Below are 17,418 nucleotides of genomic sequence, written 5' to 3' on the forward strand. Positions count from 1 at the left end.
GTGAAAAAAATATGTTTTTGGCCACTACTGCTTCAAAGAAATGCGTTTGGCCACACTAGTGTTTCAAGTAACTTCTTGCATTTATGCCTTTATATATAGGTGCTCTTTATCCTACAGATTCCTAAGTAGGAATGCTGTGTCCAAGAGTATGATTTAAAAAAAATTTTTTTGTTTTATTTTGTGGGGGAGGTAATTAAGTTTATTTATTTTTATTTATTTTTAAATGGAGGTACTGGGGATTGAACCTAGGACCGTGTGTATGCTAAGCATGCGTTCTACCACTGAGCTATACCCACCCCCACCGATTTTACTTTTAATAGAAGCTGCTAGATAACTTGGGAATAACTATTAACAAAACATCCCTAAGATCTCTACACTAAAAACTATAAACCACTGCCAAGAGGAATCAGAAAAGACCTGGACGGAGAGAATCAAATTGTTCTTGAATTGGAAAATTCAATCCTGAATTTAAGATGTCAATTCTTTCCAATTTGGTCTATGGATTAGACGCAATCCCAATCAAAATCTGCATCAGGAAGAAACTCAGTCTCCCCTCTGAGTGTTTCCTTTACGATTCACACAAGATACCATTCACTTCTGATACTTCTGGTCACCAAATGTGTGGGTTTTTCCTAACACCAAGCTATTCCACAAGCTAGGTGTCCTATCGTTCATCTCAATTCTGACACTATCTACCTGGAGACAGCAGCAGATTCCTTAAGTTAAAGGCTCAGTACTACATGACTGCACTCCCCTAAGTCAACTTCAGCCACCAATCACAAGTCCAGGCTGTCACCTGTGCTGCTTACTCACCAGCTATAGATCGGAGGTGTACCAACAACCCCTCCTTGGGTTTAATTTGCTAGAGCAGCTCACAGAACTCAGAGAAACATTTCATTTACTAGACTGCTGGTTTATTATAAAAGGGTATCACTCAAAACAACCAGGTGGAAGAGGTGCACAGGGCAAGGCACAGGGAAAAGGCACTGAGCTTCCATGCCCTCTCCAGGTGTGCGGCTTTCCCGAGATCTCCACATGTTCACCAACCCACAAACTCTCCAAACCCCTCCTTCTGAGTTTTTATGGAGGCCTCATTATGTAGGTACAATTGATTAAATCCTAGGCCTTTGATGATTGAGCTTAATCTCAAGTCCCTCTGCCTTCCCCGGGGGATCAGGAATGGGATTGAAAGTTCCAACCCTCCATTCACAGTTGGTTCACTAGAAACCAGCTTTAGGTCACTGGGAGGTGCTTTCCAAAAGTCATCTCATTAATATAACAAGAGATACCTTTATGTTCTAATTCCATGAGTTTTAGGAGCTCTGTGCCAAGAATACAACAGTTGATGAAGACCAAACATGTTTTTCTCATAAATTACAGTATCACGCTCATCCTCTTAGCTTTCACAATACTAGATGCTCTAGGATCTGGAAAATTTACAATTGCAATACCCCTTCTATCTGCTCTGTAACATAGGTAATGCTCAAATCTGTCTGTGCAACAGAATCACTTGGGGAGCTGGAAACAAAGGATTTATAACCCTGGATCATATTCTGTCCTTCTGAAGCAGAATTTCAAAGGCTGGGGCCCGCAGAATGTGCATTCAAAACAAAATAAACCTTTTAAAGCCATTTAAGTTCTGATTTATCTTTTCACTCCTCTTGTTGGGACTATACTTCATCCTCATCAAATCCATGGGAGAACCTTTGGAACCCCCTCCTCTCAGGTCAACCCCTACCTTTAGGGATCCAAGTTGGGGCCAGGAGAAGGAGGAGAAGTTCTTACTACCCTTGTACCATTCATGCAAGGGCTCCATTTGTTGTGCCCATGGCAAAGGGCCCTGGGTTCCTGCCAGAGAAACATAGTTAGACTGACATGTAAGGAGGTTTCTCCCCCACTGCACATAAAACAGCAAAAAGGGAAAGAATTTTTAAAAGGGACAAATTACCACAATGTCAACACCTGAAGACATCAACCATTTCATTTTTCTATTTTCTCTTCTGGTCTTTATTGGAATTGTTCCATTTGTTAATAAAACTCAACTGAGTAAATCTGAAGATCCAACTGGCTTTATTCAATGATTCATGAATTGGGCAGCATCCCATCTAGCAGATAGAAATGCACTCCAAAGAGCTGCAGAAAATGGTAGGTTTTTAAAGGCAGAAAGAGGGCGGGAAAAGGAAGCTTACTAGCAGAGTGGATTGTTTCAGGCAAGGTCACCTTCCCATGGGGATGAAAGGGGAAAGGGTCAGGGGGATTTCATCACTTAGTGCTGACTAGGTAATTACAGATTGACTGGTTAAAGTTTACATTTCTGGGAAAGGCTGAAACTGCATTTTAGTTAGATATTAAGTCTTGGTTTGCTGACCTGAGGCCTAGCACAAGTGACTCCATTTTGGGCCTGTTGCTTTTTTAACACATTCAATGGCATTATTATTTCTTTTCCTTTAAAGACCAATAGACTTTTGTGAGTGGACTTCTAAACTAACCCTCCTTCTCTTTATTAAGTCTACAAGAAAATGCATTGCAAGTTCTAAATTAATTTAAAGTGAGATTTTTGTAGGTCTTGAAACTTAGAAGATCTAGGTTTGAACTGGAGCCTGTCATTTATTAGCTGGGCAAGTTTTCAAACATTTCTGGGCTTCTGTTTATCTCTAACCAAGGGTATCATTTAAGAAATGCCTGAGACAGTGTACACTTTGCAAATGTTAGTTCTTTTGTTTCTTTCAACTATTTTTTTAAAATGCCATTGCTAAGTTTGTTAAACAATTTTTCCTCTCATGGCTAGTTTTTCTTTGTTTTCTCATCATAATGGATTGTTCTACCAAGATTTATATTGCCTCATTCATTTGAGTTATAATTGAAAGCTTCTTTTCTAAGGTGGATTGTCTGTTATTGAATATCTAAATTATTTTAAGTCTAGTTCCCAGTCAGTGTTCCAACTAAAGCATCCCAACTTCACGTTTTTAAGTTTTATTTTTCTAAGCTGCATCAATTATAAACACAGGAAAATCTAAAAAGTATTCTACAACATATTGGTCAGATTTTGACATTAATGAAAATGCAAATTACCTGTGCATTCTTGTGAGAGACCAGCTCTTCTTATTCCCACTTTTACAATGGAGAGTGGAGACAGATCTGAAGGAGCCAGTGGCCTAGTTTCTTTCCCAGTGAGTAGCAATGGCTACTCATTGTCTTCTAAATCTTTTTGATCATCACTTGTAGCTGAATTCCCATCTCTTAGTTAGGCATATGGCTGCCCATTTTATAGACATTTCCTAGCATCCCTGCTGGATTAGGGTGGCCACGTGACTAAGTTCTGGTAAATGGATGTGACTTTAAGTGACATGCACCTTTGCTGCTCTTGTCCTTCCCCTCTACTCTTTGGCTGGGATGCAGATGAGCAGAACTATACCATTTTGGACTTTTTCTATGACAGAGAAATAACTGCTGTCTTGTTTAAGCCCATTCTTTTTGGCAGCAGCCCCACTTATGTCCTAATGAATATGGGGAGAGAGTGTATATGATCTGGAGTGTAGAGACTAAGGAATTTTCTGATATGGATGAAAAAGTGAAAGAGGAAGAACTGCTCAGCTTAGGCCAAGGCAATTTATACTACTTCCTCAAACCTATACATAAATTATGGACTATACATGTATATACATTTACATGTAATCATGAATAGGTAGACAGAATTATGTAGTCAGACATGAGTTTTACAATGAACTTTTAAGTAAGACTATTGTACAGTAATGTTCTAATAGTATAACGGCCCTATTGTACAGAAATAGATGTTTTGTAAGCATACAAAACTCATTAATTGCACATGCAGCTTAGAGAATAAAGACATGTTTCCAATTCTCAAAGAAATAACATGTTAAAGGACTCTCATGGTATGTGCAAAAGGAATAAGAGTGGTATCAATTTTTGTAAGTAACTTGCTTATCACATTTTAGATGGATATTTAGTTAAGTATCTTTAAAGGAAACTGATTAAAAGTCAGAGTGTGTGATGAGGAAATATCACCATTTTTCCTTCAACCATAAAAAAAGTTACACCAATTTTCAGGTTTCTTCAGTTTCTAATTTGAATTTAGTAAATCTATCAATCAATGATTAATGTAGTCATTCTTGTAATAACTAAATAAGAGGTATCCATAAAGAGAAACAAGCAGTAAGTTTGCTAAAAGCAGTGAAAGGAAATTGTATTTTGTGAATTATTTCTGCTTTTCTGAAAATAAATATTCAGCATCCTGGTGCTTTCAGAGCAATTATCCTGCTGCCATATGGCATCTGTAAGGTATCACTGTCCATTACATTACAGGATAAAGAATGCACTTCACTACTTGTAAATGTAAAAACACCATGAAACTCAGATGAAGTTAAATAACCATCTGTTTCTCAGAAAAGCTTCACTGAAAACACTGACATGAAGAGCAGGTCATTTAAACAGAAGCCCAGTTTTAGTGGGACCTCATGGCAGGGGCATAAGAAACTCTGAGAGCAGTGATTAGTCACTGATGGAAAAGGAGTACACATCCTGCCAATGCAATCTTACTTACTCCTGTGGGCATCACTATATCAGGCAGGACCGCTGAAAGCGTCTATATGAGATACCACATCAAGTATTTTTTTAAAAAAGATTGTTTTCATTGTTATTTAAAATATCGCTTTGCATATTGTTCTGTGGTGTAATCAACCCAATCTTTCCCTTTTTGAGCAAGCTATAACCTTAAAAAAAAGGGCAGAAAACTTAGAAAAAAAGTACACTTATCAATCATATTTGCTGAAAACTACCAAGGACTTACCAATATGTTACTTGCCATCTCCACTCACATTTCTAACACCTAAAGCAATACAGATATAAGATTACTTACTTTAACAAACAGATGCAAGGAATTTTGTGAGCAAAGTATTAAGGTTCTGTAAAAACATAAAAATAAAGTGATCTTAAGTGTTTCAGAAGATGATAACATTGCACAATAAAGCTGGACATATCCATAGCCTCCTAAAACCTACATTTTCCCTCAAAGACTGAGACTGAAAGGTTTTCAAGGATCACTAAACATGATTTAATTGAAATTCCTCTCAATGGAATTAAAACTCTTCAAAAGGAGAAAAAAGCTTAAAAAATAACAAGTACATATGTATGGTTTCATTTATGTGAAATTCTAGAAAATGCAAACTAAATTATATTGTTAGAAAGCAGATCATGTCTGGGGCTTGGAGTGCAGGGAGGGATAGACTGCAAGAATCATGAGAGAACTGTGAGGGGTGATGGAAATGTTTAGGATCTTGGTTGTTGGGTGGTTTTACAAGTGTATACGTATGTCAAAACTCAATAAATTACACACTTTAAATAAATGCAGTTTATTGTATAAAAATTATACCTCAATTAAAAAACAAAGAATAGGACCAAAAAGAAAAATAAAAAGGGCAAAAAAAACCCCCAAACAAACAAAAAATGAAAAAAAATCTCATTTTCCTGTTGAGGGAAGAACAAGTCTAAAAACCAAGCCACATTAACAACTGTTCCACCATTTCTATTTTTAGCACATCTTTCAGGTGTGGGGGTGGGGAGTGGTGGCAGAAGAATGAAGATACCCCACCCAACAAAGAAGTGAATGAAAAAGCTGAAGCACCTCAGAACTCAGTGAGCATTTTAAATTACAGCACAGCAATTTAGAGCACAAATTTCAGTTTAAAAGACACACGTTTGGGTCTCAGTGCTGGCTTTGTTGCTACTTATAGAGTGGTCACATAGTCCCTGTGCCTGCAAGTTCAAAGTTACCTTACGTTCTGCTTCCTTTGCCATTCAATTTCCCTTCACATAGGCTGACAGTGGCCACAGTCTCCAGGCATGTGATTCTGCTTTAAACAGATGATGATGCAAAAGCAGACTTAGGAATAAGTCTTAAACTTTAGGAGTCTATTTTCCCATCTGTGAAATGGGAACACCATCGAATTATCATGTGACTGCAATGGACATGTAACTTGGCATTAGCCACAGCAGCCTGGCTTATCATAGGTGCCCAATAAGTATTTGTTACAAACTGAGTGAACAAATGGATATATTTACTGAAATGAAGGCAGAGTTTATAAGAATGTGTGTATGCACATATATATAAGTTAGATGGCTCATAGGTTGACAGAAAAATGAAATACTTAATGTAACTTAGAAATACTACTAGAAATCAGGCTTCTAATGAGAAGTGTAGTGATGTATGCCAAGTTATATTTCATACAAATCAAGATTCATTGAAATTGTGAAGAGAATCTATTCAATGAAAAATTTGAATTGGAGTAAATGATGTGTTAACTGGCCAATCACTCAGCCTCTCAAAGTTCATGATTATGTTACAACCGCACTGAGTATTATAAGAATATTGACTTTTCAGTTTTTATTTGATTTTGTATAAGGTAAACATGCTGCTGGAGCAGAACATCTCACAGCTCATTTCCTGATAAATCACTCACCATTTTTAATACCAAGTTTAGAATAACAATCTGAATTTTATTACAAACAAAAATAAATCTAAAAAGCGTCCTTCAATTATACAGTATGCACAAGGATTTCTGCATTACATCATTTTACATAAAATGTTCTGAATGACAGAAGTAGAACTTCCTACCATTTGAAGAGAGGAGCTGACTGCTGAAAACCACACACACTTACAGAAAGAAACAAAAGTTTCACAGGGAAGGCCTGTGATCTCTGGCTACAGGCAGGAGCTGAAACTAGAAACATAAAAGAAACTTGGCGAAAAAAAGACATTCAATACTCTAAAATACTTCAGCAAAAATAGTCAAACATTTGTAAACAACTTTTAAACAGATCTCTTTAATATGCTATTTGCTATAAGGTAAATACTTTTAACTGATTTGACTCAAAAAAGCTATTTTTACTGCTGAGGAATATTTTCCTCTAGGTTAGATAAAAGCTTTGTTTTCTTTCCCTGGAGGCAAAAGTAAAACATAATTAGGGCTTTTTCAAGGATTCTGAATTTGTTAGACACTTGCTTGTCTGTTTCCTATTTCCACCCCCAAAAACGAGAGAATAAATGGTAAAACCAGAATTAGTAACAAATTTGGCTCCTTGTTAACATCTCTATTAGAAGGGTTGATGGGTGAGGACACTGATGAAACAGGCTGAGGATTTTAATTATCCCTGCAATCCTTTTCTCCCATCAGCAAGGATAATCAGGATTTCAAAAACATAAGCTGGGCAACACAAGTACTTAAAATCAAGTAAGGCTGAACTTCACTCGGTGTCCAGGACAACTACAAGACTTAAGACCCCCAGGAACATACTGTAAACAAACAAGCAAGTGTTCAACAGCCTTTTTTTTTTTTTGGCACCATGATTTAAAACCACTATTTTCTTCCATTTACCTATTTGGGATATTTTTATGAAGTGACTGCATGTAATAATAATAATAATAATAATAAAAAAATTTTCCTTTAAGTATGTAATATATAGCAAAAACACATTAATGACTAGAAATAAAAATTGAGATCTATAATGCTAAATTCTAATGAAAAAGTTAAGGCTTAGCATCCACGCTTGGCTATCTCATGCTCAGAGATAATCAGAAAAATCTCTAAACACTGGCTAGGTCCCTTTCGGTGAAGTGACAGATGTCAATACAAGCAGCCATACTATGGAAGAGTGAAGCTTTTCCTAAGAGTTATTTTATGTGCCAATTTTATTTTACTATTAATACGCTGAGCCTAATATCACTTTCAGCCAGGTAATTATTTGGAAATGAAAACCCTCCTTGTATTTAAGTGAAGTGATGGTAGATATTTATTTACCAGAAACTTTCTAATAATAGATTCTGAAGAAGCTAAAATGACACAGTTTAGTACAAACTGTCCTTTACCTTTATTGCTTGTATACACAAGAAATACATTATAAAACTCAGTGGGAAGAGGGAAAAATAATGGAAGAAAAAGTTACCTGCTTTAGCATTTTAAGAATAGTTTTGATAACTTCTTAGATCAACTTGCTTATCTGAAACAGAGCAAAACTACAGTACAATCACGATATATTTCTAATAGTCACAACAATTATGCTTTCATTTTTAATTTTCTCTCCATAAAATATTAATGCTATAAAAATGAGGTTGATGACATCCCTATTTAAAAGACATCTTGTACTGGTATCAAAATGTAATTTATTTTAATACCAACTGAAAAAATAGAGCTTATATAGTCTATTATTTCACTGAAGTTTTATTATTACTTTTATTTTCAAAGTTGGTAGCAAAGCTATTGTTAACAATATAAATTTTCTCTTTATAAGTGAAATTCTTTCAAAAATGTTGAAAGGCAGCAGGCATTCTAGGATGGGCTTGCAAGGAAAATAAATTACTCCAATTCTGATAAATAATTTGGATGCTGGATTAATTTAGATTTACTCCTTTAACTCCCTCACTAACCTGTCCTCATTTGCCAGGTTTTTCACTCATTTGGTATTATAAAAGAAATCTAAGCCCAAGCTTGTTAGCTGGAGCAATTATTTCTATTTTCCATTATTTCTCTTTAGCTTTCCAAATACACAGTAAAACAAGCCAATAATCATTGCAGGATGGAATGATCATTTAAGCTGGATCATGTTCATTTACCTTTTAATTTCATTTAAGGGATATTAATATTAGAATCTTAAAAGCTTTACAGTTTCAACACACATACACACAATCACAGAATTAAAAATCTTTTATACTTAAAAAAAAAAAGAGTTCCATTTTGTTCAATGTATTATAGTCAAATTTTAGTCTACTGAAATATGTTTTTCTTAAATATGGCAGCCGCCACTTACCTTTAAATATTTTACGGATGGAACTAAGTTCAGTACTGATCCAAGGATGCTGGCATCAAAACCCTCACTCTCAACTATCCCTAAGGATTCTGCATTTCTATAAGGTACCACCAATTATTCTAGATTTATAATACCCTGTCTTTAACTTGGTATATACCATCTTTTGGAAAAAAAAAATTCTTGGTTTTTTTGAGATGAGATACAAGAACAAAATCATTCTTGAGGTTCCACCTCGAAAAAAAAGATGATGTTTGCACACAGCAGCTAGTTTGATACCTCTGTTTTTGTTAGGCTAGCCTTCACACAACAAGCATGCATACACAGCCACGGTTCACTGCATCTGTTTTGAAGTTGAGAACTGCTGCTTATTCAAGTACAGATGCCCCCATGTTATGGAAGGAGACAGCTGAATTGCATGTCCACCATGAGAAAAGGAAAATAAACGATGAAACAAATGCAGCAAATTAGGCAGCTGGCATTCAGAACACGCCAAAAAGCTAACACTCATGAATTGTCATTATAAGGGTTTTTCTTTCCTTAAAAAAAAAGTCTTTCTTTGCATATTTTAAAATTTAACAGTCACAAAGAATCATGAAGTGCCTTGTCGTTTTTGCTGCTGACTTCTGATGACATCTAGTTGTTTTTTGCATTGCTGATAGTAAGTAGAAAGGCTTTTGTTTTCATCTAAAAGCTTTTTATGTTCCTGTACCAGACGAGATGTATTTTGCTGGTCCTTTTCATCCTGGTCCAGTTCTGCAACTAGTTCTTGCCTAAAAACAAATACCACATATTACACATGATGGAATAATTCATACCGTAATAGCTGATGATGGAAGCTCAATTAATTAGTAGAACTTTAATTCTGTGTTTATCATTATGCATCTTAGGTACAAAACTCAAATATAACTATGGGCTGGAATGGAAACTATTATCCACTCCTCTGGTGTAATCAAATATCATAATCCTTTTAATAAGCAACTCTACTTAGAACAGATAAAATGGTATAACAAAAGTTGGAGAAAGTTTCATTTGGTATCCCTTTTGTGCAGAAAGGAATAAAAAAGGCTGGGAAGGGCTTTATCTGGCTACAGGACAATAAAGGACAATAGCACTTGAAGTTTTTATCATCACGTGTATTCATATTCATATTCTGAAGTCACAATCCTATTTAACTATAGGGCAAAGTGGTAGCTAATTGAACATTTGCAGGCTAATTAAAATATGTGCTATTCAACTTAAAAATCTCTTTTCTATTTTAAAATAGTGTAAAGAATACAAAGTACCACTTTTTAACCACTCACTTTGCAACCATTTCCAGGAAAGAACCTCAGAGTCTTTAACATCCTGATAAACTTCCAGTGCCTTTTATTTGGGGAATATTATGTGTTGGCTCCTAAAGTGAGGCCACTGGGTATAACTGAATAATTAATGAAAAGTTCTCCAACAAAAACTTACTAGTAATACTTCTTATTTAAAGCAAGAATTTAAAATCAATTAAAACTGTCACAGTTTTCACAGTGCCTCCCAATTTACCACCTGTTTCTTCCCAGCATGGAACTCCTCTTTCAAATGATTAAAGTATGAAAAAAGTACAGGTTAAATATACGACATAAGAAATACAGATTTTTTTTTCTTAACATAAAATGTCAGCATTTCCATATTAGTTCTACAGTTTGCAGACTCTAGTATTTAATCTCGTATCTAGCTTTACTTTTAAAATATTACATTGAATTCATCTAAATCATTGTATTAGTAAATTGTGAAAAAACTATTGCCTACTCCCACCTTTGGGAAATACCAGCATAAACCAGCTTCACAGGTATACAACTTCATGAACGTCATGCTCAAGAAAACTGAAATATTGTTTTTAAGATCTCAAATAGAGAAGAATGGAAATGGGACTATATTTCTTTTAAAGGGGAAGAAGGCAGATCTCTACATCTCCTAAAACCGGTGTGAGCATAAAACTCCCCAGAAAAACACTCACAGGTATAAAAGAAAGCCCTCTAATAAGTAATTTTACTCTCTTAAACATACACCTGGAAAGAATACATCTATAAAAATGTTCCTAAGATAAAGCACAACTGAACATTAGTAAATAAGATTATTTTACCTCTGTCCAAGGAAACAATAAATCTTTATAACAATAAATCTAAATAGCTTTTAACTTTAAAATTCTGAGAACATAAAACCCATGGTTATAAGCATCAGTTTATTTTCCTTAGTTATAGTTTCCTAATATAATAAGATGTCGTCAAGAGTTGAATTTTACATGAAAAATTAGCCAAAGGGTGCTTAAAACAAACATAAACACACAGAAAATTTACAAGTTAGAAAAATGCTTAATGATTAATTCTAAAAATTATAGTTTTCAGGTCTTTAAATAATATTGTACCCTAACATATTTTAAACTCAAAATATTTATGTTTTATTTTTATTCATAAATGATAACTTACTTTCTCTGTAGTAACAATGCAATTTCTGTTTGGACTTTCATATATTCTTGTGCCATTTTACAATGCTGTTCAAATACTGCCATAGATTCTTTGGAGTTTGGGCATGGTGCTAGAGGCTGAAAATAAATCAGGAATGTTAAAACATAATTAAATCAAATCTCAGTATCTATCTGAGAGTTAAGACAGAGACTGTGATATATTTTTATAGCACTTAAAGCAATAATCTTTTAAAAATAAGTGTTAAACCATGCCTAGAAAATCTGTGTCCTTTTGTCAGCGTTAACTCAGATCTTAAATTTACACTTGCTGTTTTAACACTTTTGTTGTTACAAAGAATTGTAACTAGAGTACTCTCCACCTCTGGTTTTACATTTCAGGTTGCCAAACTTTATTTTACTGAAAGATGTTTATAACTCTCATACTCATGAGGAGACACTGAAGTATATTACTTACATTTTCAGTCACCATAAACACCTCAGTGTACCACATAATCTATTAGGTAGAAATGAGTTTCTATGGGTTGTATATTTTAATGCACTAAAAATTATGAAAAATGCTATTCTTGGCAGTCTTGAACAAAGATATGAGTATTTTAAGATGATTATTAGAATGGGATCACATGATTTTAAATTTGATTAACTTAACCGAGAATCAGTTATTTTAGCTTGATTTTAAAAAGTTTAAGGAGGTCAACAAAAAGCATAAATAAATGAATATACAATGAGAGATAGGAAAACAGCTGTCCCCTTTCAAGATAAACTTCTCTGAAACGGAAAAAGTAAACTTCACTGAGAACAGTACTGCTTTACCTGTAGTTGGTGATCCAGTGTAAGATAAGCCATTGGGATGGAATTATCTGATCCATTGGTATCTGGAATTAAACCATATATTTTATTTATTTTCTGTCATAAATAATTACAAACAAAAAGCAAGAAAGCATGCATGAGATACTGGTATTGTTTTTCCTAAAGGAAAATAAAAGTTATTGATAACTGGTAATTTTTGAATTCTAAAGGTTGACAGAGTACATCCAATTACAGATAATTAGAATGCCACCATACTCATACCTACAATTTAAGTTGGCTATTAAGTTGAATAGAACACAATATATTAAATCATGTAAGCCTTTGTTTAATTCAAAACAAAAATAGTGATATGACACCTTTATATTTTAAATTCAGTCTTAACTGACTCTACTTAATCAAACCTCGTATTTCTTTCTTTCCTTGATTATGCTAAGTTTACTAAAAGGCTGTGTCAGTTGTCCTTAACAGGGAAAGGGAGAAAACAAGAGACATACTTTCAGTGGATCATCTTCAATTAGTACAGATTCTAATGTGAGCCGCCCATCCCACCCCACCCCTCTCAACAAGAATCACTACAGAAAACAAGAGATGTTATTAATGGGCATATATCACACACATGGACAGTATGGAACCCGTGACCCAGGGTCATGCCCAAAACAGTTAAATTCAAACAACCAATTCTATCAAACTATTTGAAGAGACAGGTTTTGCTTCTATTTTCAAAGAGGTAAAACTGCCATAACAACTTGCAAGAGAAGCATGGCATGGTCTCTTTCCAACATTAACATTTATGTACAACAGTTCCAGAAGCGGACAGGATAACTGTGAAGTAATATGGGCTTTCTCTTTCTGAAGTAGCTGCTTTCCCATTGTTAACAGAGATAAATGAACTAAATGAGTGAGCTGTTCAGCCCTTTCTCTGACAAGTGACTCCTTGAAAGAGTGGTGCAGATAAAGGCAAGGTCAGGATGACAAGGCACTGCCTCAAATGCAATAAGAAACTAAGACAGTCTGATGTTCAGTAACCTTGTAATTTACTGCTGACAGATATTTCAGTTTTAGTTTTTGTTTTTTTTTTAAAAGCCATTGAGAATGTGCTTGTAAATAACTCCAAAAGCTAAGCTAAATCAGACCAAATGAGATAATGCACGTAAGGAATACCACGCAATGCTAGCTAGCATATGGTAAGCACTCAACACATCATGCTGGTGGTGGTTATTATTATTATTTGTATTATTGATACTAAGTGAAGAATTGGGAAAGGATGGCAATTTTAAATACTCAAATTTACATTTCAGATTAAAAAAGTAATGTTAATTAAATACTGGAGTGTAATAATGAAAGAACAGAAGAACTCTACTGCCCAGCAGAGTCTTTAAGCCTAAAATCATACTAACATAAAGGTTTTTCTGAAATGGCTAAACAAGAAATACATTTATTTTTCTGCTTAACCCTCTCCTTACTCCCTACAATAGTTTCAAATAATGATCCCACTGAACACTACTTTCCACAAAATTAAACTTATTAAAAATGATTCCCCCTGACCTACTGGAAAAATTTAGGGTCTTGAAAGAGTTTCTTCTGTTTAATACCTCCACTCCTATCACTTTGTTAAATTTTTGATATTTGATTATATCTTATCAAATCAGTTCCCTATACCTGATACGTGTTTCAGACTTAAATGTATCAGTGTTTCACAGTATTCTGGGGGTGAAAAAAAAAGTCCAAGGATTGTGCTATTCAAACAGTTCTGAAGCCCTTTCTTTGATAGTGGGGAACATATGGTTCTTTACTGAATTTCACCTGTTCTTTAAAACCCAAAAGTGAAATTTTACTTTCTCACTTAAATTGAAATTTAGCTTTAAGTCTCTGGTCACAAGTTAGCAAAGTTATTCCACAAAAGTTTGTCTTTTAATGTTTTAATTCTGGTCAAATCAAATAACCTCCCTTCCTAAATGTCGAGACTCACATTGACTTGGTTAAGTTAGGTGAAATCTCTTTTCTAGCCCCTTAAACACAATACCTATTAACTATCTCATGTTCTTTTAAGTATGTGTTCCCTTCATGTGGAATGCTGTCTTCTCCTTTCTGACTAAAGACAAATCTCACTATTTTACAAAAAATTCAGAGAGCATGCCAGGTCTCACCTATGACTATTAAAACACTCAGCTTGTACTGTAAATGTAGTTTACTATATAGCATGATGAGTTTATTTTTAATATGTCAGTATTATGACTCTAGTCAGATGGCAAGCAGTGGGGTATGTCTTAAATGTCTATCTTTGCAAAGTGTTAAGCATGGGAGAAAAACCTCCAGTGAATATTCCCTCCCACTGTGGTGTCCTCTTCTATGTCTAGGCTTCTCTCTCACAGCTGTATGTATGCATGCCCTTCTTTATCTCAAATATTAGTAGAAACCCAAGAGCACTTATGTGTTACGATTATTAAGTCACTGTGCTCTTTATTTTTCTCTGAAATAACACAAAAATCTCTCGCCTTTCTAATTAAAAAAATCTAATTAATTCGGTTCTTTTTTTAAACTGAAGCACAGTTGATTTACAATGTTGTAGTAGTTTCAGTTACACACATATATGTGTGTGTGTGTGTGTGTATGTATTATGTATATATTTTTCACAATTTTCCATTATAGATTATTGTAAGATATTGAATACAGTTCCCTGTGCTATACAGTAAGTCTTTGTTGTTTATCTGTTTTATATATAGTAGTGTGTATATGTTAATCCCAAACTCCTAATTTATCCTCCCCTACTTCCCCTTTAGTAACCATAAGTTTGTTTTCTATGTCTGTGAGTTGATTTCTGTTTTGTAAATAAATTCATTTGTATCATTCTTTTAGATTCTACATATAAGTGGTATCATTTGTCTTTGTCTAACTTACTTCTCTTAATATGATAATCTCTAGGTCCATCCATGTTGCTGCAAATGGCACTATTTCGTTCTTTTTTATGGCTGAATAATATTACACACACACACATCTTTATCCAGTCATCTGTTGATAGCCATTTAGGTTACTTCTGTATCTAGGCTACTGTAAACAGTGCTACTATGAACACTGGTGTGCATGTATCTTTTCAAATTAGTTTTCTCCAGATTTACGCCCAGGAGTGGGATTGCTGGATCATAGGGTATCTCTATTTTAGCTTTTTAAGGAACCTCCACACTGCTCACCATAGCAGCTGCACCAATTTACATTCCCACCAACAGTGTAGGAGGGTTCCTTTTTCTCCACACCCTCTCCAGCATCTATTACTTGTAGACTTTTAAATGATGGCCATTCTGACTGGTGTGAGGTGATACACACCAGTTTTAGGTTGCATTTCTCTAATAATTAGCAATATTTTGAGCATCTTTTCATGTGTCTGTTGGCCATCTGTATGTCTTCCTGGGTTGTTTAAACTTACGAATGCATTTCTAATTTTTATTTTTTACCTGTATCTTCCTTACAATTTATTATTTTAGCTTAAGTAGTTATCAATACTTTTATTAGAAAGAGTGCAATGCTGAACTTCATTAATTATAAATTTAAACCAGATTCTCAATTTCTAAAACTGTATTCAAAATTATTTAAAAACGATAACCACACACTTGCAGCACATTTCAGGGCAAACACAAAATTCAGCTGATACTCCAACCTGGACCTATGTACAATGTCTAGCTATTAGTATTTTAGGTCCCAGAAAAGAAACAAAATGAGATGGGAGTCGGAAGGGTGGAAGAACATGTGAAAAAGAAACACAGCAGTTAGATGAGAGGGACTTAAGAGGATTTTGATTTTACCCTCATGAATTCAGTCTGCCACATGCTGACTGGCATGGCTAGATTAGTCCAGGATGAAGTGAGAAATCCCAGCAAATGCTATAATGTCAGGGCGAGTACTCCCTCACCAAAAGGTGGTGGAATCAAAAAGAGCTGACACTACCTGAATGTTAATGATCAAATCTGTCGAGCATTTACTTCCCTGTCCATCTCTGAGGAGAAGCACATCATGAGAAATTCGGCACATGTGCTGAGTAGGGGTGAATGTTCTGGACAATCCTAGGCTGGGCTGTGCTGGGGGTGAAACAGGAGGTTTTGCCACCACTAAATTTAAACTTACTAAAACTAGAGAGTACACCCAAGGCTAAACATAGTTCTATCTTACATGACACAGAGAAAAGCCACTCAGTTAATTTTTTAAATTAAATTATAAACTTGACTAAATCACGCCAAATATCTATAAATACCTGTAAGCAGTATTTTAGTTCCTAAGGACAGAAAGCTGACTTCTGAATTTCAATTTAATTGCCACTATTAATAACATAGTTGATCTCATATAAAATCCCAAACGGTTTAATTTTCCAAGGTCTAAGAGATCATCTTCCCTCTCTGACATAACAACATATAAATAATCTTTACAGAAGCACATTGCTGCTGCATTTATCAAGGTATTACCTTAATACTAAGGAAAAAAGTTAATTCCATTACGGCACATAACTTCCTGCTTGTCCATAATGAAACAATTCCGTTACTCTCTTCAGACTGGCAGATTTTAATACTAATATTTTAATTTTGACCAGTTAGTTATTCATGTTGAGAATTTTAACAACTCTTAGGTTTTTAAAAGTCTATTTAACAGAATATTTATATAACTGAAATGAGGTCTCTTTATCAGATAAAAATGATTCAAAAGCCCAATGGACAGAAATTTTTTTCTCACCAGGGTACATGATAGCCTGTGTTTTTAAAACAAAAGACTGAGATGAAGATGATTATTTTACCATTCTGCTGATTTTAGTTACTTAAAACATGAGAGTTTACTACTATCATCTAGTAGGATGGATCATAATAGAAAACTCAGAGTGAAGCATCAAAAATAGAATATCTTTCTATTTGGAAAAAAGCCTAAAACAAACCATCTTCAAAATACATCTTTAGTATCTTGCGGGAAAAAACACAGAGGCAAGGTAGTGTCTGTTAAAAGACATTTTAAAATTTATTGGTAAATATTTGATCTTATTAATGGGAAAATCTAAACTACTGTTTAATGCCTGCCTTTGTAAACACTAGAGCAATGATACAACTAAATGAATATAAACATGATGAATGCAACTTTATAATTATAATGAGGAAATAAAACTGGTCACCTGTGGAATCATCAGGGGTCCATGGATGACTTCGAGCTGGCTTTTCTGAGGTTGGTCCTGAGGTAGTGATCATTCTGACGCTAGGACTGGATGACCTACTGCTCACCTGCAGGGAAAAGTGGCAGGAGGAACAAAATGTGATTTTGATATAAAAACAAAAATAACAAGAGAAAATTCCATTACAAGGCAAAGG

General features: G+C 34.6%; 1 protein-coding gene across 5 annotated transcripts in view; it reads right to left on the reverse strand.

The window, feature by feature from the left end:
* Nucleotides 1-6,492: 6,492 nt before the first annotated feature.
* MAP3K7 (mitogen-activated protein kinase kinase kinase 7) overlaps nt 6,493-17,418 on the reverse strand; it is a 64,446-nt gene continuing 53,520 nt past the window's right edge. For 2 of the 5 annotated variants that reach the window (XM_006200280.4, XM_006200279.4), the window contains 4 exons: nt 17,226-17,331; nt 12,086-12,147; nt 11,277-11,392; nt 6,493-9,590 (listed from right to left, as the gene is read on the reverse strand). In XM_006200280.4, coding sequence (XP_006200342.1) covers nt 9,410-9,590; nt 11,277-11,392; nt 12,086-12,147; nt 17,226-17,331 — 465 coding nt within the window. In that variant the 3' untranslated portion in view covers nt 6,493-9,409. The remainder of the gene's footprint in view (nt 9,591-11,276; nt 11,393-12,085; nt 12,148-17,225; nt 17,332-17,418) is intronic. The other 3 variants (XR_012074852.1, XR_012074850.1, XR_012074851.1) reach the window with 3 other exon arrangements.

Source organism: Vicugna pacos, chromosome 8 (assembly GCF_048564905.1).
Source record: "Vicugna pacos chromosome 8, VicPac4, whole genome shotgun sequence".
NCBI lineage: Eukaryota > Metazoa > Chordata > Mammalia > Artiodactyla > Camelidae > Vicugna > Vicugna pacos.